Source organism: Nothobranchius furzeri, chromosome 3 (assembly GCF_043380555.1).
Source record: "Nothobranchius furzeri strain GRZ-AD chromosome 3, NfurGRZ-RIMD1, whole genome shotgun sequence".
Lineage (NCBI taxonomy): Eukaryota > Metazoa > Chordata > Actinopteri > Cyprinodontiformes > Nothobranchiidae > Nothobranchius > Nothobranchius furzeri.
This window is the reverse complement of record NC_091743.1, coordinates 89,679,702-89,705,549: the sequence shown is the minus strand read 5'-3', so window position 1 is coordinate 89,705,549 and position 25,848 is coordinate 89,679,702. Positions and strand designations below refer to the sequence as shown.

At 43.6% G+C, this 25,848-nt stretch overlaps 1 protein-coding gene across 1 annotated transcript; it reads right to left on the bottom strand.

Annotated features, from left to right (window-relative positions):
• Nucleotides 1-282: 282 nt before the first annotated feature.
• On the bottom strand, nt 283-25,848 carry frk (fyn-related Src family tyrosine kinase). The gene is made up of 8 exons (XM_015958252.3): nt 25,300-25,848; nt 20,027-20,148; nt 16,042-16,205; nt 15,787-15,961; nt 12,514-12,672; nt 1,531-1,712; nt 1,253-1,433; nt 283-1,176 (listed from the first exon to the last, which is right to left on the bottom strand). The coding sequence occupies exons 1-8, from the start codon at nt 25,692-25,694 to the stop codon at nt 968-970; spliced, it is 1,587 nt and encodes a 528-aa protein (XP_015813738.1). The 5' UTR covers nt 25,695-25,848; the 3' UTR covers nt 283-967.

Sequence of the window (25,848 nt, the reverse complement as noted above, 5' to 3'; positions counted from 1 at the left end):
CTATGGGAAAACGTAACGCAGTGATGCATGAAATCTATCGCACTAGAAACAAAATATCGCCAACGTAGAAGTTTACTTCAGGCTGCGTCTTCCGTCACTTTGCCCTGAGGAACTTGAGGCATTATCAGCAGACATTCTTGATATTCGTTAAGTGTTTCTGATAAACCAATACTGTAATGACTCAAGTAGAAGTAGTCAGATTGGTAATCAGCAGAAAAAATTCTGACGTCACAATTTTCTGTTAGTTTGATTAAAACACTGAATAATAACATTACAGCTAAATGATAATAAATAGAAATCATTTTAATTGTCATTTGATAGTTAAAATACATTAAGACATTGGTGAAAACAAATCGATTACAACGTACAAGTAAACTGTGAAGCAGATCGAACTGGCTCAGTTGGTGTGTCAGAAAGCTGAGCTACAGCCTTCAGACCCTAACCCAGCAGTGGTGCAAAAGCACAAAGGTGTGTATGTGTGTGTGTTCTGAGGCTTAATACAAACATACCAGGGTAACACGGTGTCTCCTGGTAAAAAGAAGTGTACCCAAATTTAAAATCGGTAAATATACAGAGCACTAACGCAACAGATGTTTTTATTGTTTTCACATGTTAAAATATAACTTTTAGACAAACTAAAACAATTCTTTTATAAACTAAAGTGTTGTGAGTTTGCTGGTGGCTCCATGACAAAGAGAGGAATGGCAAACTGAGCTGCTAGGTGAATCTTGCTCAACTCGTCTCAGGTGGTATTTACGAGAGAATGTGTTGTGTGGCTGGAGCCAACAGAACCGGCAGAAGCAGCTCCTTCGGAGTTTAGTTTAGTTCATACCTGTACACTGCACATTCAGGTGTTAAAATGTGTAAAGCTCCCTGCTTGTTACAGAATCAATGGTCTAACTTATTACAGATTTTGATTTTCTGAGTTTCTTTCAGTCTTTTGTTTAGTAAAAACAAAGTTTTTGTTCTAGTATTGAGATGAGTCGTCATAGGCAGTCGTGTCCAGGTCAAAGAAATCTTCCAGTTGCCACTGCAGTGTCTCAAATGTGGGCCGGTCTGATTCATTTTCCTTCCAACACTTTAACATGATGTCATGCAAGACCTTTGGGCATTTAGGTGGACATGCCATCCTGTGGCCCTTGCTTAACCACTGGACTGCCTGGATGTTTGACATGCCTAGAAGAATAAGAGGACATTAATGTTGGTCCAACAGGAGGGCATTGTTGACCATGAAAAGGAAGTAAAATCTCACCTGGATAAGGCATCTGACCAAATGTCATGATCTCATACAACAAAATCCCAAAAGACCAAACATCAGATTTGATGGTGTATCTGTTGCCATTGATTGCCTCGGGAGCAGTCCACTTTACAGGGAATTTGGTTCCTTCTTTAGGTTCATACACACAATCTTCATCTTCATATTCATTCTCTTTCTAAAAACAAAAGTTTATGTAAAGACATTTACATTTATGTTAAGATTTCATCACACTAAGAAAAAACCTAAAATCCAATTTCAGGTGTTGAACCTACCATAAAAACTCTGGCAAGGCCAAAGTCAGCCACCTTGCAGATGTTATTCTCTCCAACAAGGACATTCCTGGCTGCCAGGTCTCTGTGAATGTAGTTCTGGGATTCCAAGTAAGCCATGCCTGATGCCACCTGAGCAGACATCTCTATTTGATCAGAGATGCGTAAAGAAGTGCCCTTATCCTCTGTAACGCAGGTAGAAATACATGTAGTCAGTCAGGGAGGTTGGCAAGACTAAACAAATTCCTAAAACCAAACAGATAGAAAATGATGGATCTGGTGGATGGGTTTTTCCACGTTTAGAATGTCTATACATAAATTTGATATTGGTCTGTAATTATTCAGAACTGCTGGACCACACGATAATAAATCACAGTGCATTTAGTGCCAACCACAGCCTTAAGACGTGTTGAAAATGACCAAGTCCATACTTATGAGAGCACCATATGAGCACCTGTGTGTGTACACGCGCTTGTATATGTAAGGTTTCTCTATAGGAGCATTCTATAGAGAGTGTGAGGGGCCACAGATCTGCCCCCCAAAGATGTGAAGGAGATGGAGGGAGCTCCAAGTCCCAGGGATCCAGGAGCTGTCCACTCCCTCACGCTCACGCATACACATACTTCTGAAAATGTTTTGGTGAAGCCTCAAACATGTCAAATTCTGATTTGCCAAACTTGTCAAAATTTATAAACAATGAGTTCAATAAAACAAGAATTACTTCCCGATTAATTCAGTTTCTAACGGACTCACGATTCAGTCAAATCGGGTAAGAAGCCTTTTTGAATCCATCTCCTTTGATCTCCAGTAAAAGCCTCTCTGCGATGCTGTGATTACAGACGCAGCAGCGCTCTTAAGAGCTACGTCACACCTCAGACATCCAACCTGCAGACCCCGGGTTGCATCTCATGGCCGGTGAAGCAGAACTCAGAGGAAGCTACTAGTGGTTTCGATGTCTGGTGACCTTACCACTCGGATCGTACTCCTCCAGACCGCCAGGAGCAACTCATACCAAGGGTATCATAGCCTGGCACCAGATGAGTTTAATAAACAACTGTAGTTTATAAACAACAAATTCTTTTACAATCCAGACTTCACAAACTCTCCCAGATACAAAGAACGGTTTTGCTAAAACGTCTAGCTTCCATTAGCCTACAACATTTCACACATCACATTAAATCACTTCATATCCATTACATCACATCTCATTATTCATATCTTGTCATGTATAATCATTGGTTTAGGAAAAATAATTAAATTCATTTCTATAAACTATACTTAACTCTTAAATTAATATGAAGTGTGTTTATGATCCCTGAATAAGCAAAGAAACCTAGAATCTTCTGATAAAACATTCAAAGATAATCAGGTTGATATTTTAGATTTATATGGAATTATCACATCTTATTGGTCATTTTTTTAAATATTTAGTATATTTAGGGGGGTGTAGCGCTGAGTTTGCTGGGGGGCCGGTGAGGCCTTGACGTCGTTAGGAGGAATGCAGACCCACGAATTACTCAAGCCCTGAGTGGAGAGAGATTCGGTGAGACAAGTTTGTTGTTTTTTGTCGCTTTGTCTTGTGGTACCGAGATAAAATCCTAGGTGACCAGGGGTTAAATTCGGGTTTTGAGCGTTTTGCCAGAAAATATAAACGCAAACAGATTCCTGGAATGCTGTTTTGGTAGAGAATGGACCGGGGTGATAACTGAGGGGTGGCCTAAGTGAAAGGTGGCCTGGCTTTTGAGCGTTTAGCGTCTAATACAAACCCAACTTTAGTTGTCATTCTTAGCTGTGTGGTCAGAGAGAAAGATAAACAGATTCCGGGAATACTGCATTGGCTTGGTTTTTTGAGCGTTTTTGCCAAAATATAAACGCAACCCTGGTGTGATAACTAAGAGGTTAAATTGGTTTTTGGAACAGGATCCATGTAGTACTGTGCAGTAGGTCCATGGGTGTGAAATTAGCCTTGAATAGAAACGTTGTTCTGGTTATCTTGTTGTTGTTGTTTGTTGTATTAGATGTTGTTTGCTTAAATCGTTGCTTGGATAAATGACAGAGTATGGAAAGCTTTGTACATGTGGTATCAATGTTTGGGGGAAAAAAGAACTCACAAAATACCTTTTGAGTAAATATGGATGAAAGTGTAGATCGAGTATATGTGGAAAGGATCTGAAAGTTATCAGAGAATTGATGGAAGACGTGTTTTTGATAACTGCTGACGTGTCACAAATGTATTATGCTGCGAGGGAGAAACAGAGCGGTGGAGGAAAAAAAGGGTTGAAATGTGAGACAGAGGAGGCAAGGCCTGCCTGAAAATCAAAACATCCGCAGCTGTGCTCTGAGCTAATAAGGTCTCATCAATTGAGGCCTGAAGGTTATAACTAGAAAATGAAAATGGAAAATATAATTTGAACGGCTTCTCAAAATTGTAATTTACTTATTTGTTGTGTCCACTGAGGTGAACATGTAATAAATTATTTGCAAATTATTAGGCGTTACAAACAATATTTGTTGAAATTCGTTTCATTCACACACAAAGATGAAGGAGAATAATTGTTAAATAACTGAGGTTGAAGGTTTCATAATTCGTGCGTTAAAAGGTTGGACACGACCAATATTTAATTTCTGGTATCTGGTGATTAAAATAATTTGAACTATAAACTGTGTCACGTTTAGTGGCTGAAAGGGAAAGGGTTTTAGTGAAATCCCTCAATTTGAGAAATTTACTGTCCATCAGTACTTGGTAGTAAAATAAGTGCCCAAATAAAAAAAGGAAAAGCTAAGAGTGTATGTTTGGTCAAACAGTAATCCCAGACATATTTAAACTAATGACTATTGTCAGATTGCATTTTATCTCCTTATTTTGTTTTAAAATCTTCACCTCTGACGTTTAAAACCAAGACAAGGGAGTTCGGCTGATGACCATCACACCCGGGTGGACATGAACTGGTGTGCAGTACCTGCTGAATTCAAAACTGCATTTTGAACACTTTAAAAATATCATTAGTCATCAACTGAATGTTTCTGGCGTCTGTCAAAATGTAGAAACTTGTTCAGATCTCCGATTAGCGGACACTGATCCGAACAATGGGAGAAATTGTCTGGAAGCAAAATTAAAACGAGACAGCAGATTCAAGCTGTTGTAGGGAATTTACATTTATAAAGTTTAAATTGGTTCAATTCTCACAGCTTGGGAACTTTTAAAATGCTTTGACACAGAATTTCCCGTTCCTCTGTGCCTGGGTTAAAACTGCAAGGTCGTTTCAGAAAGACATACATATTGTAACAGACAATATTCTATCAGCCAAGAGGCTGAAGCATAATTAAGGAAGGTATTGGGAAATAATTGCTGAATGAAAATATCAACCAAAGAAAAGTAAATGCTTTCAATTAAAAACTGAGTTTGCACACTTGAAAATACAGTGGGGAAAAAAGTATTTAGTCAGCCACCGATTGTGCAAGTTCTCCCTCTTAAGCCTGGTTTATGCTTCTCCGTCAGCTCCGCAAGGGACAGACACGCACGGATTGATGGAAGCGTTTTGCTCTCATACTTCTCCGTCTCCTGGGGAGTGTTGCAAAGCAATTTCCCGGCAGGACAACAGAGGGCGTAGCGCTGTTCTGTGGTATCCTGTCATGTATCGGTCCAAGATCGTGTGTTTATATTGTGTTTTTGTGTTTATAAGAGACTTTTAACACGGACATATTAGTCTCTCATTCTCCCACCGCTTCATGCGCTCCCCACCTCTAAACCCACGTTTCCTGTCATTTCCGTACACAAATAAAACGCTTGCTGCGCATCTTTTCACTCCTCCAGTCACGGGAGGATGAAACGTTCATATTTTTAGAGTTTTGTCGCGAGGTATTCTTCAAACTTCTCCGTGTCTGCCGCTAGTTATCCTCGGATCTCTTTGCAATGGCGGCGCTGTAAACAACAGCGGCATCCTGACCAATCACAAGCTTGCGTAATCCGTCTCGTTCGACGGATGTTTGAAAAGTGGGCTCGACTCCGTACGTACTTGCATGCCCGCCGGAGCCCTACGCAAGGACGGATAATGGCGTTGCGTGTCTCTGCACTGACGCAGACGGAGAAGCATAAATAAGGCTTTAAAATGATGACAGAGGTCAGTAATTTACATCATAGGTACACTTCAACTGTAAGAGACAGAATGTGAAAAAAAATCCATGAATTCACATGGCAGGATTTTTAAAGAATTTATTTGTAAATCAGGGTGGAAAATAAGTATTTGGTCACTTCAAACAAAGAAAATCTCTGGCTCTCACAGACCTGTAACGTCTTCTTTAAGAAGCTGTTCTGTCCTCCACTCGTTACCTGTATTAATGGCACCTGTTTGAACTCATTATCTGTATAAAAGGCACCTGTCCACAGCCTCAAACAGTCAGACTCCAAACTCCACTATGGCCAAGACCAAAGGGCTTTCGAAGGACACCAGGAAAAGAATTGTAGACCTGCACCAGACTGGGAAGAGTGAATCTACAATAGGCAAGCAGCTTGGTGTGAAAAAATCAACTGTGGGAGCAATTATCAGTAAATGGAAGACATACAAGACCACTGATAATCTCCCTCGATCTGGGGCTCCACGCAAGATCTCATCCCGTGGGGTCAAAATGATCATGAGAACGGTGAGCAAGAATCCCAGAACCACACGGGGGGACCTGGTGAATGACCTGCAGAGAGCTGGGACCACAGTAACAAAGGTCACCATCAGTAACACACTACAACGGCAGGGAATCAAATCCTGCAGTGCCAGACGTGTTCCGCTGCTGAAGCCAGTGCATGTCCAGGCCCGTCTGAAGTTTGCCAGAGAACACATGGATGATACAGCAGAGGATTGGGAGAATGTCATGTGGTCAGATGAAACCAAAGTAGAACTTTTTGGTATGAACTCAACTCGTCGTGTTTGAAGGAAGAAGAATACTGAGTTGCATCCCAAGAACACCATACCTACTGTGAAGCATGGGGGTGGGAACATCATGCTTTGGGGCTGTTTTTCTGCTAAGGGGACAGGACGACTGATCCGTGTTAAGGACAGAATGAATGGGGCCATGTATCGTGAGATTCTGAGCCAAAACCTCCTTCCATCAGTGAGAGCTTTGAAGATGAAACGTGGCTGGGTCTTCCAACACGACAATGATCCCAAACACACCGCCCGGGCAACAAAGGAGTGGCTCCGTAAGAAGCATTTGAAAGTCCTGGAGTGGCCTAGCCAGTCTCCAGACCTCAACCCCATAGAAAATCTGTGGAGGGAGTTGAAAGTCCGTGTTGCTCGGCGACAGCCCCAAAACATCACTGCTCTCGAGAAGATCTGCATGGAGGAATGGGCCAAAATACCAGCTACTGTGTGTGCAAACCTGGTAAAGACCTATAGTAATCGTTTGACCTCTGTTATTGCCAACAAAGGTTATGTTACAAAGTATTGAGTTGAATTTTTGTTATTGACCAAATACTTATTTTCCACCCTGATTTACAAATAAATTCTTTAAAAATCCTGCCATGTGAATTAATGGATTTTTTTTCACATTCTGTCTCTCACAGTTGAAGTGTACCTATGATGTAAATTACTGACCTCTGTCATCATTTTAAGTGGGAGAACTTGCACAATCGGTGGCTGACTAAATACTTTTTTGCCTCACTGTAAGTGTGGAGCAGTTGGACAGCTGATCTAAGGTTCTCGGTCCTCTCTGGAATGTAAACATTAGCCCATGTTTTGGGATCGGCTGAGATTGGCTAATGTTGACACAGCAGTTCAACCTTGTAGACTTTAGAATCTGCAGAAATAAAGTTATGTGGTTTCTAGCTGAAATACTTAATTGGTTAAATTTACAAAATTACAAGCTAGGAACCGGATCACGAAACAAGAACCAACAAATTGGTGCCCAAAACCCGGCTGTACAGGAATGATCGGACAGCTGCCACAAAAGTTTTTTCACACAATCTCACAGTCTGTTAAAGACACCAGATTGTGGGATCCTTTGAGCACTGAGTGGTTTGGTGATTCAAAGGCCCCATGTGTGAAATCTATTGAAATCATAATGAAAAAATGTGTCTCTTTAGCGCCACATAGTTCAGAGAACCGATACGTTGGGACCAGATCAGGACTTGCTGGCGTCCAGCTAATAAGGGGTGGGGATCTGAACAAATGCAGCTTCCTTGTGTTGGACTTGATGTCAAACTGTCCAATTTTATGTGTCTTTTGATTTAAGTACAGCAACAATGTAGCTATTTTTAGTTGAATTAGCAGACTTCATGATGCCAGGACGCACTGCTGCCCTCTGCTGGTTCTTTCAGGTTACAGTCATAGTCCAAACGGGTAACGTGGAGCTCGTATGTCCCTTAACAGCTTCTGTATTGTAAGATGGTGGATGACCATGGAGCCTCGACCACAGTTTAGCCATTTAAAAATGTATAATTTCAAGTTGCGAGGAATATTTAGAATTGATGTTGGTGAGAAATATTAGTGAAAAAGGACAAGTTTGTGAACTGGAAACACAGGATTTGATCGTAAGCTGGTAAAAATATCACACACTGTGGTTTTAAGTAGAGAGGCAGCACAGCACTCTGCAGATTTTTAAGAGAACCTTAAATGTTTTTTGAAATTGTTAATCTTTCTAGGTTTACAGTTTTTACTGACATCTCTTTTGAGGAGGGTTTGTCTCAGAGTAATAATGGCCGAGTTACAGGAAATGTTTACAGAAACACTAGAGGCACTTCTGGAAAAAAATTAAACGTAGACTGGAGTACACACATACCACTGATGAACGAGAACCTCATTTAATGGCATTTGGAGAATGGTGTGAATAGTTGCAGACAGAAGGAATTTTGGAGATTTAGAGAGCCCCCCGCCATCGAAGGCGAATAATATATCTTGAAACTGAGCAACCGACTTGCCTTGGCTCAGAAAAATACACGAAAGCAGGAATTTCAAGTAGAAGCAAATTGAAGAATGGACATACCTTTGAGGATAACCTGAAACGAACTAGATTTTTCTTTAATAATTGTTTCCCTGATACAGATGCAAAGCAAGCGGAAGAGGGAGAAGGGGGGAATGACCACATCTGCTTCTTGGTTTTTGGAAAAGCAAGAGCGAGAAGATGGGGATGCTTGTATAAAAAAAACTTGCCCACGGATAAAAATAAAGAGGCTGACAGTGCTAAGTCAGAGCAAGAGCAGGACACCAAGTTTTATCATGACCTATCGTATCCAACTACATTGTCCCCTCATGATCCCTTGATCAGACCTTTAAGGACTGGGAGGAGATGGGTATAAAGTCTTTTAGAAATGTATTTATCAATGACAACCCGGCCTCCTTTGATCAGCTTTCAAATAAATTTAGGATCCCTAGAACACATTTTTTCAGATACCTGCACATTCAGCATTTTCTCAAAGGTCAGAAAACCAGATTTCACTTTGGCTCCTCAGAGTTCTATAATAGATGCCATTCTTTGTTTGCAGCCTAAAGGTTGGTTTATGCTTGACGCGTCCGCGAGGTCCGCACGGCTCCGCACTGAAAAGTTGCGTCATTTTAACATCCACGCCCCTCCACCGCGCCTCCGCACGGCCCAGAATTTCTGCAACGAGCACCTCGGAAAATTTCTAACCACGCGGACAGTCGGACGCGGAAAAACATGGCGGACCTGCAAGAACTAGTATGGCAGAGGTTCGTAAATACAGACATTTGTATGATTCAGCTCTCAGAGATCACCGTGATCAACATGTTGTTAATAATTCTTGGAGAGAAATAGCTCGCACTGTCGGAAAAGACGAGGACGCTGTTAAAAATGCTGGAATGCCATGTTGTAAACAGTAATTTCTACTTCTACTATGGTGTAGTGTTGGATGCATGCCGTAGAGCTCCATGCTGCCCCCTACAGTTTGGGAGAATATTGGCTCACCGCAGAGACAAGCCGCATGAACCATAAACGCTGCGAGTTGTGAAGCGCGTTCCATCCGCGAGCCGCATCACCAAGCGGAAAGTAAATGCGTCAAGCATAAACCAAGCTTTAAGAGGTCCGATCTAGAAAATCTACAACAAGTTGATGAATTTAAAACATCTACAGCTAAGATCAGGGCAGCCTGGGAGCAAGACCTGAAACTAAAACTACCAGACAACACTTGGGACTCAATCCTGGAGCTTGTTAACTCTACTTCAATATGCTCCTGATATTCTCTATTACAGTTTAAGGTGGCCCATTGGGCCCACATGCCTCAGACCAAATGGATCTGTATATATATTCAGATTTTAACTCCCAATGCGACTAATGCAGAAAAGGTGCTGCTCAGATGGAGGGGTGTTGCCCTGCCAACCCATGCTAAGTGGGTGGTGGATGTGATGTCTTGTTTGAACCTGGAAAAGATTAGATACTCCATCCAAAACCAAGAGGGGAGATTTGAGAAGGTTTGGGGACTCCTTGTTGGCCACTTTTCTCTCCCCCATGACCCTACTTGCATTGACCTACTTTCATCTCTTTAATCTCCTTTTCCCCATAACTTAGCACTAATGTAATTGAAGGGGGGACTTGGCAACCAGCTGTACAATAATATAAACTTCTTACATTATTGAGGATTCACTACCAGTGTCAGTGTATACTTGCCCCTTTTTTTCCTTCTTTTGCCAGTAATGCCCTCAGATTAAGTCACATTTTTTTAATTATTTCTTTATTCATTTAGATCTTTTGTTTTTTATGTTGTCTTTGTTATCTAAGGGGTGTTTTTTTATTTTATTTTACAAATACTCCACAAGGAACTTATGCTTACCAATACTTTTTGTATTTCACATTGTTTAAATCTGCTCTGTATACGGTTAATCCCCACTATCTGAAACGTCAATAAAAAGATTTGTGATAAAAAAAATAGAAAATAAATATGATCAACTATTGTAAAGGCAAAAAAAAAGGGAAAAAAATTAAAGAAAAAAACCTTTTTTGATTAGTTGACTTACTGAAATTTGCCCCCGAAGTCGCTGCCGGCTTCTGTTCTGCGATCCTTTTGAAAATACTGCGGTGTATTCTGGGTACTCTTTGACCAAGGCTAGGTTACAAGACACCTCCTGTGTATCCTTGCTCAGGTACAACATCAGATTTAAGTCTACAAAAATAAACCTTCCCCATTTTTTTTCTTTTTAAAACCACATTTACATTGCTAATAGGTCCTATTGTTCAGTTCTGCAACACTATTGGCTGTTAAAATGTGTAAATAGGCCCGTTTATCTGGCCTCCTAGAACAACATGTGAAAGGTTAAAAAAAGATTTTGCAGTTGTTTTCTAAATTTGGGTTTCTGGGGGTTAACGGCTAACAAACGGAGAAGACACGCCTCGGTAGAACATGAACATTGGAATACGTCTTGATGGCTCCTGATGACGTATCTCCTAGGCAACCGGGGCGAAGCCAAGACATCAAGGCAAGGTTCCTTGGCATTGTGAAACACCCTAAAACTAAAATGCCCACCAAACACACTGGCTGTCACAATGACATTGTGAACCTGTGTGTGTGTGTATCTAACGGCTCTGCCCTCTTGATCTGCCAGGCAACAGCATTCGTTTAAGTTTTGAAACAGGAAGTGGAGTAATACTCTGGTAAGGAGTGACTTGCTCTTTAAAGATTTTTAGGGGACAGAACATCAGAAGGAGATCCAGATGGCTTCAGCTGAGCGACCAACTTTTGATGAGCTGAGATTTGGACAGTCTTAATATTGTCAGCGTGGCCCGGGGCGGCACTGGGAGCACAGAAACAAGAGCAGAATCCACAATAGCAGTCAAATAGTCACGACTAGGAATGAGACTATATTCTAGAAAGTTTTCATAAATAAGCACACAACTTAGATCTGTAGCTCATGATTAAAACCATCCACTCCAATTGTGCGTGTGTGTGTGTGTGTGTGTGTGTGTGTGTGTCCGCCCCAGTGTTGCCAGATCCAAAATCCCACAATATCGTACAGAGAGGCCTAAATTATCGTTTTTCAGTACAAATTATCGTACATTATAAATTTGATAATAACGTTCTATAAACAACTTCTCACTCCAATATAATATAACAAAGAAGGTGTTTTATATAACCTTACAGTTTCTCGCGAGAGTAGGCCCTATCGATGTGATTGGGCTATTTATTGTACAGATCCAGAGTCAGTTTTTGTAATAGACACAATAGCATAAACCTGTAAGCACTGAGGTGAAATCTGACTTCAGAACAGTTTAAAATTATGTAATTGACTTGGGAAAGCCACAGCAAAAGACGGTGTTACTAGATGCAATGTGAAATTATCGTACATTTGAGGGTTTTTGAAACTATCGATCATACATCGTACAGAGCCCAAAATTATGGTACAAATACGATAATTATCGTACATCTGGCAACACTGGTCCGCCCCGTCTGTTGGTTTTGTGTGTAGAGAGTGGCGGGTGCTCTGTGTGACTGACCAATCACAAAGCTTGAAGACAGTCAGTTACCCAATGAGGATTCTACTTCAGCACGATTACAGATATTCACGGGTTTTACGCTCATACTCGTCAAAAATGTTTCATCAATACCAGATACTCGACTGACGCAAGTATCCAGCTCAACCCTAGTCATGACTTTGTCAATGAAAGGATGGAGGAAGTCATTGCAGTTCTTACTATTGGGGCAAAGTATCCAAAAAATGCAGTACTGAATTCACTACCTTAAAAAGCGCGCGTGGATCATAAAGAGTTTGCTGCCACAAAATGAGCACAGAATTTATTCGTGGCTTGCCTAAAAACTTCCTGGTAGTTGAACAGTGACTGTAAATCATGAGACTTGGAGTCTGCCCCGTTTCCATTTCCTTTCTGCCCTCCCGCAGGCCCGAGTATCACAGAGACAAGATTCTGCCCTGCACCTTGGTTTTCTGATCTTAAGAGGTGAAATCTCATCTACAATATTAATCAAACCAGTTCATTGTTGCAACCTCAGTTAAATGCTTCGTGATCGTTAGATGAGAAGTGTGCCCGTCTTACTTTGAAGATAGTCCAGCAGGCTGCCGTTCTTCATCAGCTCGGTGATTATGTAGATGGGTTCCTCGGTAGTGCAGACGGCGTACAGCTGGATCAGCTTCGGGTGACGCAGCTTCTTCATCAGCTGAGCCTCTCTAAGGAAGTCTGAGGTGTCCATTGTTCCTGGAGCAACGTTTACAGAACCAGTCAAGCTAGCTACATGGTTGAAAGGGTCAACAGGCACGCCTCCTGCTGCTCATGCATCATGTTAAAAAAAAAATCAGCAAGTAATGCATGAGTTCACAATAGAATAACATTTTCATATATAAAATAGATTCTTAAATCATGCAAAAATCAGCTATTGCAAACATGTATTTGGTGTGAGTTGTTCATTAGAAACCGCAACAGTTCCTGCAGACTTTCTAGGAGATGTTGTAGAGTCACAGCAGACACCCGGTTGATCTCCTGCTCACTCTTATGAACAAGGCTGGTATACTCTTCCACTTGAGGTAGGACCTCTCCTCTGACCCTGAAGAGACAATCCACCCTTTTCCATTTGAGAACCATGGCCTTGGAATCCGGGATGCTTATCCTCATCTCAGCTGCTTCACACTTGCCTCCAAACCTCCTTAGCTTGAGCTAAAGTTCATAGTCTGATGAAGCCAAGAAGACCACATGGTAAAATGTTGAAGTCTATTTGTGCTGCAACTTCTCTACTTTTACAATCTCCCAAACATTCACTGATGAGCTGATGGTAATAAGCCTCATCGAAGCCACAGTTGCCCTGGGGCACACCTATGGAAGTAATGCTGCAGTACACAGGCACCACCAGTCCCTCTGACTACAACCAGCAGTGTCATGCCCAAGGGCACAACTGTGATAAACATTGCAACTCCGTAAAAACTTGATGTATTTGAAACTTGTTAAGTACTTATGCTTCATTATGTCACATCAACAACTGACCAAAGGACTTAAAAACACTGAAGTTCTTCTATATGAAATCCAATAGGCTCAAAACCTTGGCCATAGCAGCAGAAGAGAGTCCATGTTCATCAGCTCAGCACCCTCCAGGACCCAGCGCTCCTATTTATACGTCATTTTCGATGTTTAAATCTTGAGCAGCAAGTTGATGCTATGGTCCAAGCATCCCAGCGATGGGGCCAGGTCTGGATATGCAAGCAAGCGAGATGTTAACTTAAGGAAAATCCAACAAGTTATCCTTCTGGTGGGGTTTGAAACCAAGGGGTCACCTCCAAATCCAGACCTGCTCCCGCCAAGGAAGTGCAAAGTCAGACTGCCGTGAAGAATGAACACACACACACAAACACACACACGCACGCTCGCTCACTTGCAAGAACCACACAGCAGTCAGTAGCCCGCCGTCAATTTGCCGCAACGCCGTGGCGGCATCAGGGACCCTAAAGGTCGTTTACAAGATCAGACCGTGGCGGTAATGTGGCGCAATCGTGGCAATTTTATAAAAGATTAGGTGATGGCGGCATAAAGGGGCATGGGGGCGGTCTCTAAGCTGCCGCAGACTTCCGTTTATCTTGGACATAACTTGCTTTTTATTGCGATTGAAGCCGTGATCGTTAAGTTTTTTTTTAACAAGCAGCTCCTGAAGGTGTCTGTCCCCATCAGTCCCGGTGCAGTCTCTGGTGATCCGAGCTTCAGATCTAACAGAGGCTCGTGGAGTGCTGCGGCGCTCCAGTCAGCTGATTTTATTCAAAAACCAAACCTTATTGCCCGTGTTTACTTTCATTTTCAATTCATTTGCCAGCCGGAGCTCAGCGACAACTCCCCACGTCATCATGGCATCTGCCTCTGTTGCGCCAGGGCGCATACGACAGACCATTACCACAATATTACTACCAAGTGTTACGGCCGCCGCCGTTTTGGAGCCCCGACGTGGAACGAATGCAGCAAAATTCGCGCAACGCCACGCCAGCACGGCGCGTTTATAGACATACCCTTGCGGTAATATTATGCCGATTTGCCGGCATGGTGTGTCTTGTAAAAAGGGCAAGTGAGAGCAGGAAACAATACCAGTCTTCAAATGCAGTACTGCTAATGGCAGCCTTTGTTTAAAAGTTTATGACACCACAGTTATCTCCACGCATATTTTTAAACGCCCATGTGATTTCCACATTTCTAAAGCTGGATTTATACTTCTCCGTCAGCTCCAAGAGGGAGAGACATGCACGGACGGACGGAGACATTTGGCTCTCATACTTCTCCGTCTCCTGGAGAGTGTTGCAAAGCCATTCCCGGCCAGGACCACAGAGGGCGTAGCACTGTTCTGTGGTATCCTGTCATGTATCGGTCCAAGATAGTGTGTTTATATTGTGTTTTTTGTATATAAGAGACTTTAACAGACAAATTTGTCCCTCATTCTCCTCCACCTCTTCATGCGCTCGCCACCTCTAAACCCACGTTTCCTGTCATTTCCGTCCACAAATAAAACGCTTTCTGTGCATCTTTTCACTCCTCCAGTCACGGGTGAATTAAACGTTCATGTTTTTAGAGTTTTTTGCAAAGTTTTCTTCAAGCTTCTCCGTGTCTGCCGCTAGTTATCCTCGGCTCTCTATGTTTTTGAGGGCACAATTGCGGCGGTGTAGACGACAGCGGCGCCCTGACCAATCACAAGCTTGCGTTCTTCGTCTCGACGGACGGATGTTTAGAAAAGAGAACTAGACTCTGTCCGTCCTTGCGAATAATGGCGTTGCGTGTCTCCGCACTGACGCAGATGCAGAAGCATGACCCAGGCTTTACGCGACTGAGCAGACATCACCAAGCTCGGACTGGGCCGACCCAGATGTGAATGCACCGTTACATGGTACATAGCGTGACATCAGTGAGTTTGCAACTTTCACTGTCCTTGTTGTAAAGTATGTTCCCAATTTCCTGTTGTCAGTCACACTAAGGCCGTCCCCTACTGACCAACAGACTGCTGCAGCACCTCTGTCGCAGCCAATCACATTTGAACTTCCCGCTGAAGTTAACCTGACAGAAAAGGTTTCTTTTCTTTATTCCATCATGAGCAGACATTTGACAAGATTCACTTCCTGTCAGTTCCTTATTCACATCACCTCTACTTAACCCCATTTTAAACAAAAATGTTATTGCAGAACACATCTGAACTAAGCCAACTGCTTAGAAAGAGCAACTCCACCTGTAAGTTATGTCAGACATTGACTTGGAACAAAGTCTTTTAAAGACACCAATTAATCCAAAAAATATTTTCTTTACACATCCTTTGCATCACTGGATTATCATAATCTGATTATTATTGTGTACCAGGTTTGAGGGTCTTCACGGCTACTGATGTGGTGCCATTCCACAGTCCTTGATAGACTTCCCCAAACTGTCCAGTTCCCAACTTCTTCGATAGTTGGATAGACTTGCGGTCAATCTCCCAAATGTCAACTGTGTTGTAGGACAGACCATAAGTCTCTGGAGCCATTATCTGCCCCTGCATAAACCAAATGCATAAAGTAATGTTGATAACACACCAACAACCTGAAACAATACAAAGGTTTAATGCAGGTTTACCTTTTTGCATGGCTCAGTGAGACGCACACAGAGTCCTTCAGCTTGTCTAGAGTAATATTCAACTAACTCCTTTAGTGTTGGAAATGACTTGAGCTTTGATATGTAGTAGTGACCATTGTCCAGTTTAGGTATCTTGTAATGCTTCACCGTCCCTTGGTCCAACACTGAAAGAGAACAGAAATGCTTCTAAATTATCCGATAAAATATTACTGCACTTAATGGTGAAACGTCTGTTTTGACAGTTACATGAGCATCGGTGCCTTGCTCCATGTCAAATCGTAAGGACAGAGGTTGCAGTTTTACAGACTTGGATCAGGATTGGACGGTTTATGGGTGGATTTATTTTTGGCATCTATCTGATTGATCCCGGTGGCTGCCTGGTGGGATCTGAGGCCTAGTCCACACGTAGCCGGGTTTTTAAAAAAACGAATATCCGCCCCTCCAAAAACTTGCATCCACACCACCTCGTTTAAAAAAAAAAAAAAACTCTCCACACGTACCCGGATAAATACGTTGTTAAGGACATGCCAGACCTGTAGGCGGCAGTACTTCCCCGTTCTTAACCTCGTCCTTCGTCTGTGGTCTTCCTCTAGGAGCAGTAATTCCGCTTGCAGACACAAACAAGCAAAAAGCGCTTGGACAATTGATGGATCGGGTAGTGACAGAGCGCAGCTCTGAGGGCGTCCATGCTGAAGGCTAGTGTAAACACAGGTCGCACACGTGATGTCAGCATTTGTTTGTCGCGGAAAGTGACATTGCGGACCTTAAAACTCCGGTTTTGTCTGTCCACACGCAGACACCCAAAACGGAGAAAACGCAGATCTTCACTTTGGCCGGAGTTTTTAAAAAGATCCGTTTTTGTGTGGATGACAGGCCAAAACGTAGAAAAATATCTACGTTTTGGCAGATCCCCGGCTACGTTTGGACAGGGCCTGAGTCTCTGGGCTCTGTTGAGTACCCGGCGGGGCCCCGGGTAGCTGGGTTCCGGGCTCGGCCGGCTTGGGAGTGAGAGGCTGCAGGCGGGCCTGTGGGTTTGCCGCTGTCATCTCCAGGGGCTCTGCCGGCTGCTGGTTGACTACAGCGTTACGCGGTACAGTCTGCATTTCCATCTTTTTTTCTGATTGGTTATTTTTGAGCTGCCAAGTCCCACCCCTCAAGTGCCTCTCTACCTGCAAGTGCCCAGACTCTCTGAGCAGGATTAAGCAGAGGACGAGTCTGGCAGGCCAGGCTATTCTTTCAGCTCTGTCTCTGGACGGAATTAAAATGCATCCAAAAAAAATAACAATAAAGTTTTAAGCATCAGGCGTGACATTAAAGCAGAAGCTGTTATGCTCCACCTGAGAGTAAATCTGTAAGGCTTGTCACCAGCATTCAGACATCAATTCTGTTTGCTCCACAACCAGACAGGCCATGAGGAAAATAAATAAATAAATAAAGCTTGCTGATGACACTTCTCCACGTTAAAAAGTCAACGTGCTTCTTCCAGTGCTGCTTCTCAAACGTTCATGTATGAAGTTCTCCCTAGGCTGGTAATCCGTGAAGAAATCACTCCATATTGGTGTGCCCCAAGCTTAGGCCCCACAGCCCGTTCCTGTGTGTGTGCCCAACTGCCCTCTGTCCAGGAAGCAGGACCAGGAAAAATGCAGTGAACATTGTCCAAAACCCCACACATCCTGCTTCTACTCTCCTCATTCTCCTTCCATCTGGCAGGCGCTATAGATCGCTGCACACAAAAACTACCAGACACAAGAAAAGCTCAATTCCCTCTGCCACTCTCCTGAATCGGTCCATTATTTTCACTGTTCTTTTTAATACATCTTTTTACTGCAAACATTTTTATGTTTTAGAGAGCTAACATCTACCAAAGCCAAATTCCTTGTTAATGAAATTTTACTTGGCCAATAAATCTGAAATTTGAATTTGAGCAGGTAGCGTGCACCCGAGTATGAAGCTCAGCACTGCCCCCATCAGTAAGGCGGGGTACTGCCTGCCCCCCCTTTCATTTTATCTGCATTTATGGCTGCTCAGAAAGACTAGTAAAACATGTATGTTGGCGATAAATAAAGAGATAGTGGGTATGCACCAGCTTCCCGTTTCAGCTAGTGTGCAGCGCTGCGCAGTGAGAACGGAAGCAGTGCTCATCTCCGCCTCCCTTCGTGCTTCCGTTTATTCAGTTAACATGTAAATATGACTATATTGAAATCATACAGAAACTAGTGTATAGACCAGTCAGCAGACAAATCGATTTTCTATAATAGCATTTTTAGTATTTTACACCGAACAAAAAATATAAACGCGACACTTTAGTTTTTGCTCTCATTTTTCATGAGCTAAACTCAATCAGAAACTTTTTCTACATACACAAAACACCCATGACTCAAATATTGTTCTGAAATCTGTCTACGTGTGTTACTGAGCACTTTTCCTTTACCAAGATCATCCATCCCACCTCACAGGTGTGGCATTTCAAAGGGCTGATTAGGCAGCATGAATAATGTACAGGTGTGCCTTAGATTGCCCACAATAAAAGGCCACCCTGAAATGTGCAGTTTGATCAAACAGCGCAATGCCACAGATGTCACAACCTTTGAGGGAGTGGGCGATTGGCATGCTGACTGCAGGAATGTCGACCAGAGCTGTTGCCCGTAAAATGAATGTTCATTTCTCTACCATAAGTCATCTCCAAAGGTGTTTCAGAGAATTAGGCAGTACATCCAACTGGCCTCAGAACCACAGAACACATGTGACCACACCAGCCCAGGACATTCACATCCAGCATGTTCATCTCCAGGATTGCCTGAGACCAGCCACCTGGATAGCTGCAGAGACGATTGGTTAGCATAACCAGAGAATTTCTGCACAAGCTGTCAGAAGCCATCTCAGGGAAGCTCATCTACATGCTCATCGTCCTCATCGAAGTCTGGACCTGATTGTAGTCCATTGTCATAACTGATTTGAGTGGGCAAACACTCACATTCAATGGTGTTTGGCATGTTGGAGAGGTATTCTGTTCACAGACGAGTCCCTGTTTTCACTGTTTAGAGCAGATGGCAGACTGCATGTGTGGGTGAGCGGTTTGCTGATGTCAACGTTGTGGAACGAGTAGCCCATGGTGGCGGTGGGGTACTGGTACGGGCAGACATATGTTATGGACCACATTTTATTGATGGCCTTTTGAATGCACAGAAGTACCATGACAAGATCCTGAGGTACACCGTTATGTCATCCATTCATCCACCTTCATCCACCGCCAGCACCTCATGTTGCAGCATGATAACAAACGGCCCCATTTTACAAGGATCTGTACACATTTCTGGAAGCTAAAAACATCCCAGTTCTTGCATGGCCAGCATACTCACCAGACATGTCACCCATTTGGGATGCTCTGGATCAGTGTATACGACAACGTGTTCCAGTTCCTGCCAATATTAAGCTACTTCTCATAGCTATTGAGGAGTGGACCAACATCCCATAGGACACAATCAACAACCGGATCAACTCTATGCGACGGAGATGTGTTGCTCTGCATGGGGCAAACGGTGGCCACATCAGTTATTGGTTTTCTGCCCCACCACCCCCCATAAAGCAAAACCGAGCACATTTCAGAGTGGCCTTTTGTTGTGGGCAGTCTAAGGCACACCTGTACATTATTCATGCTGTCTAATCAGCTCCTTGATATGCCAAACCTGTGAGGTGGGATGGATTATCTTGGTAAAGGAAAAGTGCTCACTAGCACGCATCTAGACAGATTTCAGAACAATAATTGTGTCATGGGTCGTTTGTGTATAGAGACAAATTTTCAGATGTTTGAGTTCAACTCATGAAAAATGGGAGCAAAACCAAAAATGTTGCATTCATATATTTGTTCAGTGTACTTCACGATGGCAGTGACTTCCCTGCCTTCTCTGACTGCATCAATGCTGGGGGTCACAGGAACCAGACTGGTGGACTCGATCTGTTAACAGTTGCCGCTTCCTTTGCTCACCTGAGAGAGAGAGCTCTCCTTTCCGACCTTCGGAGTTTCTGATGAGGAAAGCACCAGACTGGTTCCACTTAGCCAACAGCATCTTCTCTGCATCCAGCCTTTTGGTGTCCGAAAAATACCACCTGCATTTCAAAATTCATTCATTTAATGTAATGTGGTTTAAAGAAATACAAGGAGAAAAAAAATGCACCAGCAACCAGAATAAAACACCTTATGCAGCTTTATGCAGCAGTTTAACAGCCAACCATTTAGTCCCCAAGTGTTTAACACACAGCATCTTTTAATACGGAAGAAAATCCGATTAAAATCATTCAAGCCAAGTTTGCTCAAAAGCCTCACAAACCAGGCGACTATGGATTTTGAACTCCAGTTTGTTCCATGAGCGGGGGGATTTCAGAAAGCGAGATCAGAACATCAGGGATCTCCTGATAAATACCTGCTTGACAACGCGCTCTCCTTCTCTCCCAGTTGGGCCAGCTCCACGAAAGATTCTCAGGTTGATTCAATCCCCTCTTACCCCCAAATTCCACTACCTCCGCTCCGCTCCGACACGAACGCCGGAACAAAATCGGTCCCGTTGTAGTCAATCAGAGCAATTCCACTACTGCGGCCGTGCTCCGGCAGTGCGGCGCCGTGCGCTGCCCTCTGTTCCGGCGTCCGGCAAAAATAGAATCGATCCTATTTTCGCCGGACGCCGGAGCACCTCCGCAGTAAATGGACAGAAATAACAACTGCCCAACAGGAAAAGGAGCAAGCACAACTTCCGTTTTTCACAATAAATCGATAAACAAAAGGCGTTTTTTGTTTCATATGCACAGGTTTAACAACTTTTAACAACTATCAATGGCGGCTGAAGTTTAAATGCACAAAAGTAAGCCATAAATACAGTTTCCACTATCAAAGTAGTCACACTTTGTTGATCCAAACACTGCTGATCTCTCAACACACATGATGGGCAGATTCAACAGTTCATGCCGATGCTTCTCCCACACAACGGGTGTTTGGATCTAACTTCCGCGTTTATTGCTCGGACTGTATCGCAAGATCTCTAATATCCCGCGCATGCTTGTTTGCGCACCTCAGGTCTCCGCACCGGAGCGGAGCCGTTGTAGAGCGGAAGCGAGCGGCTGCAGAAGGCGGGGGCGGACCGCAGCGGAGGTAGTGGAATTTGGGGGTAATCCATGCAAGGTGGGGCAAGCTAGGACAATGTGTGTCCAAAGGCAGCCCCTGTTAATCAATGCTAGATAAATGAGAATAGAAGGACAGAGCCTCGATCTTCATTCAGACGGAGTAATAATTAATTGTTCATTCATGCCTATGAGGACTACAAAGATATCAGAACTAAATAATAAGAGCATGAGCCATTTGATTGAAGCTGTGAAGCCGGCGCTATTGAGTCAGAACGCGCAGCGTTTACATGTTTCCATGGGTATGCTTCAGCCCGTTTTTCCGCATATTTTATTCAAGTTCATCATTTGTGTCGTTTTCATGTTCGGTTCCAGAGTCTGGATGTTTGGACACTGAAGGACTTTGTTTTCGCTGAGCAGCAGTGAGTTTTAAGACTATACGTTTGTGGAGGTCATGTGACCCTAAAGTTAGCTCTGGAAACTGCATGTTAATTACATGGGTCCATCCCAGACAAAAGTTAATAATTATACATATTAAAAATGCTGAAATCAGGAGCATCAGTGGAATTAAATGCTCGTAGCTTCTAGGGGCTGCACGACTTAATTTTCATTAAAGTCGACTGTCAAGTAATCAAAATAGAGTTGACTTTGACTAGTGGTTGATGACGTCATACACCTGAAGCGCCGCGGGGGGGGGGGGGGGGGGGGGGGGTCGCTGGAGTTTGACAATTAAAATTGCGCCCACATTTTCAAAGTTAAACACATCTTTTAACAGCGGTAGTTTCTGCATCTATACTGCTCCACTTCAGCTCGCTCCCCCCTCCCCATGCGCAGTGCACCTGCAGCCTCTCGGAGTTCCTGCTGCTCTAAACATTAAAATAATTATTTCATTTTCTGTTCCTCACTTCTGATTACCTTCAATGGTGTCTGTTTGTTGCAACCAGCAGGTACAAAAACTAACTTGTTTTTATTTGACTATTTTTCTGTCCTGCCTGTTTATTATCTTCCTGCATCTCCTCTCAGTCCTAAAGAGAAACTGCTACCTGGGTTCATATATATTCACCTCATGAGTTACCTTTGAACTGCAGTTCTAAAAGATCTACCGACCGCAAAAACAGCGGAGTGCGCGCTGCTCGCCGACCGCATCAGTGAGGTGAAGTTATTGGAGGACAAAACAGGTGATGCGCCCCGCTACACAGCAGGGAAACGCATCAGGCACAAATAAAAGACAGAAAACATCAAAGGAAATGAGCCGACATGAACGATCGCGTGTTAAATTAGTTTTTGAGGTGGCGACACCTGATTTGATGTTACTGTGGCCGTGCTCAGGACGCAGACGTCTCGAGCGCGTCAACGTTCAGAGCTTTGCATGCGCAAGCTGGTTAAGGTTAGGATGGGGGTGAGGGGAAGGTTAAATTGCAAGAGGGTAAAGGTCACAATTTGGTTAAATGTCTGTTTTACGGCGGGCGTCAGTACCGACGCTCTGGCACAGCGCGTTGCCTCCTGATGCACAGCTCGTCACCTGCTGTCTTTTCCGAGGACTGCATCTTGTCGCTCATTATCACGTGACAGCGACTAGTCGCTGAAAGGCATAAAAAGTCACTACAGAGCAGTGAAGTCGACTAGTCGACTAGTTCATACAACCCCTACTAGCTGCAAATGAAGATCAAATACAACATTTTTAAGGTAATCCTTCTCACATATAAAGCTCTTAATAATCAAGCTCCATCATACATCAGTGACCTGATTGTTCCACAGTTCCTAACCGAGCACTTCGCTCTCAGACTGCCGGTTTCCTGGTGGTTCCCAGAATATCCAAAAAAATAGGATGGGAGGCAGATCCTTTAGCTATCAGGCTCCTCTCTTGTGGAACCAACTCTCAGCTTTAGCCCATTAGACAGACACCTCATCTATTTGTAAGAATAGGCTTAAAACTTTGCTCTTTAACTGTATTATTTCCTGCTATTTCAGCTGTTAACTTTATTTTCTCTCTAAGTGTTTTTCTCCCCAGAAGAAGCTACAACGATGTTCTGCTGAGCTGTGGTGGCCTCATGGAGGGGGCCATCAGCTAGCACACTGCTGCTAACCACTTAAACATTCTCCCTCTCCTGATAATAACTTTTTACTCTCTTTGACATTGAATGTGCTACTACTAGTTTACCCGTTTAATTATAGATTCACTAGGATAAATACAATAAAGTTTATCTCTCACCAAATCACAATGTAACCATAGACACATTACTTTGTGTGTGTGTGTGTGTGTGTGTGTGTGTGTGTGTGTGTGTGTGTGTGTGTGTGTGTGTGTGTGTGTGTGTGTGTGTGTGTGTGTGTGTGTGTGTGTGTGTCTGCTCTGTCTTCTCCATCCCCAGTGAGTCGTGGAGGATGGCTGCTTATACTGAGCCAGGATTCTCTGGAGGTTTCTTCTTGTTAAAAGGGAGTTTTCCTCTCCACTGTCGCTGCATGCTTGCTTAGTATGAGGATTGCTGTACAGACCGACACTAGTCAGTGACTTGATGTAATTTGCTGGGTTCCTTATATAGGAAACTTTTTTCTGATTGGCTTAATGAACTGACCTGTACTAGAAAGTTTACTGTGTGAAGCGCCTTGAGACGACTCTTGGCGTGATTTGGCGCTATAAAAATAAACTTGAATTGAACAAATGTTAAGATGTAAATCCAATTAGAACTGAATTTTACAAATTTAAACTCCACATTTATTAATAATTTAGCCATCTAGAACAAAGCAGCAGCTGCTGCTACCACTGTGGGCCAGCGGGGTCGCTAATTCACCACCTCGTAGCTGCCAGCCACCTACAAGAAAAATGTGACATCACTTGCCTCATCCAATCATTTAAAAAAGCATCAGTAAGCCTAGCTGCAAGCCAATCGTGTTACCATGGTGACTGGGAGGGCTTTCATCATAAAACTGATTTAGGGGGGAGTTAAACCGGAATTCTCAAAAGAAAGCCTGGTTTGGGGAAAATCTCGCTTTCTGGAATACCCCCCAGGTCTATGCCATGATAAAGAGCTGGCTGATGCTTTCAGTGTGTGTGTGTGTGTGTGTGTGTGTGTGTGTGTGTGTGTGTGTGTGTGTGTGTGTGTGTGTGTGTTTTAAACAAAAACATGCATCTGAAGTCTAAAAATACTCAGCCTGCTGTTTTGGAGCAGGGGTTCCCAAAATGTTGTCTTTGATAAGGTGGTGTGGTCAACAAGATTTCATTAGAAAAAATTACATTTATAAAATCCCAATAACACACCCTGCAGTATAATCAGAACTCCAGCCCTGTTCTAGAGCACTGTGTGTGATATTTGGAGCCAGATGCCCTGAGTTTCTGTGGGATGATGGCTTTTCTTTCATCAGCTGAAGATGGACACCGCCAAGCTGCAGCATGCTCCGTTTGGGCCAAACACCCGTTAAATCAGGCCGTTTGACATCATTCTAGGCTGTACACTGCTTATTTTGCTTTTCAGACTAAATCAAGTCCAAACGTCACACATGTTGAAGCTGCACCTTGGTGCTGCCGAGTCGTTCCTTGAGCTTGTCCAACCGGTCTGTTCCTCAACTCTTCTAAATCATGCCACGAATATTTAAAGAAATTCTCGTTTCTAACAAGTCAGGAAAAACCACACAACAGCTGACTAGACAAGTTTCCGTGACCACCCCGGAAGGACACATTCCTCACCTTTGGACTTTATGAGGTTACAACAATCAAACCATAATGCAATAAAAGAATAAACACGCTTGTGAGAAGCTGGTCACCTGAGGTCGTTTACAGAAAAGGTTTTTCCTGGAAACTCAACACGAGTTTCTTCTCTATAGTTTTGGTAATGTGGTCCAGGAATGTGCGCGCGCGCGCTCCTGCTGAGTAAATATTACTTCCTGGTTTAGGATTAACTCAGCTGATAAAACATTATCCGGTCAGAAGGAGGAGAGGTTTCTCGTAATCACACTTGATAGGACTTGTACTGCTGCCAGAAATAAAGTCTGTTATAGATCCGAACAGAACCGAAGTTCGTGTTCGTCCCAACATGACACCAGCGACAGAAAACCTTAAACATGGTTCAGCAGGAAGTGGGTTTATTATGAGGACTGCAGCTGACCAGTTTCATAAACACTCCTGGAACTGACAAAGTTTCCGGTACTCACGGTTCTGCATCGAGGCTCTCCACCGGAGCCACGTAGTTGGCCGGGATGTATCCCTGCTGGGAGGCGGAGACCCCGGTCAGGGCGCGAGCCACCCACCACTCACCGGGACTCTTATCCACCACCTCCAAATGGTCTCCGGCGTTAAAGCTCAGGTCCTGCTCGGTACGAGCGGAGTAATCATACAGGGCTACGTAGACCTCCCCACCGGGCTTCACCGGAGCCGGGGGGTCCGGTAACGGCCTGCTGGGGTACTTGGGCTCGCGCTCCTCTGAAGCAGAGAGGTTCTTAATAACCGTCCCATCTTTCTCTGATCTCTCCTCGTCCTCGGATGGTTTCCACTTCTTACAGCAGCACGATGCGATGCTGTGTAAGCACGAAGAAAGCATCTTCCGCATCTCCACGATTTCTGCTCCCGAATCCCAGTCAGAAGACACGCGGACACACACCTGCCAGGTAAACTCCTCTCACGCGCTCACGCGAGTCATGGGTTCATCTAAAGGGCTCCTCTTCAGCTCACAGCTGGACAACTCAGCTGTTCGCAAGTCAGAG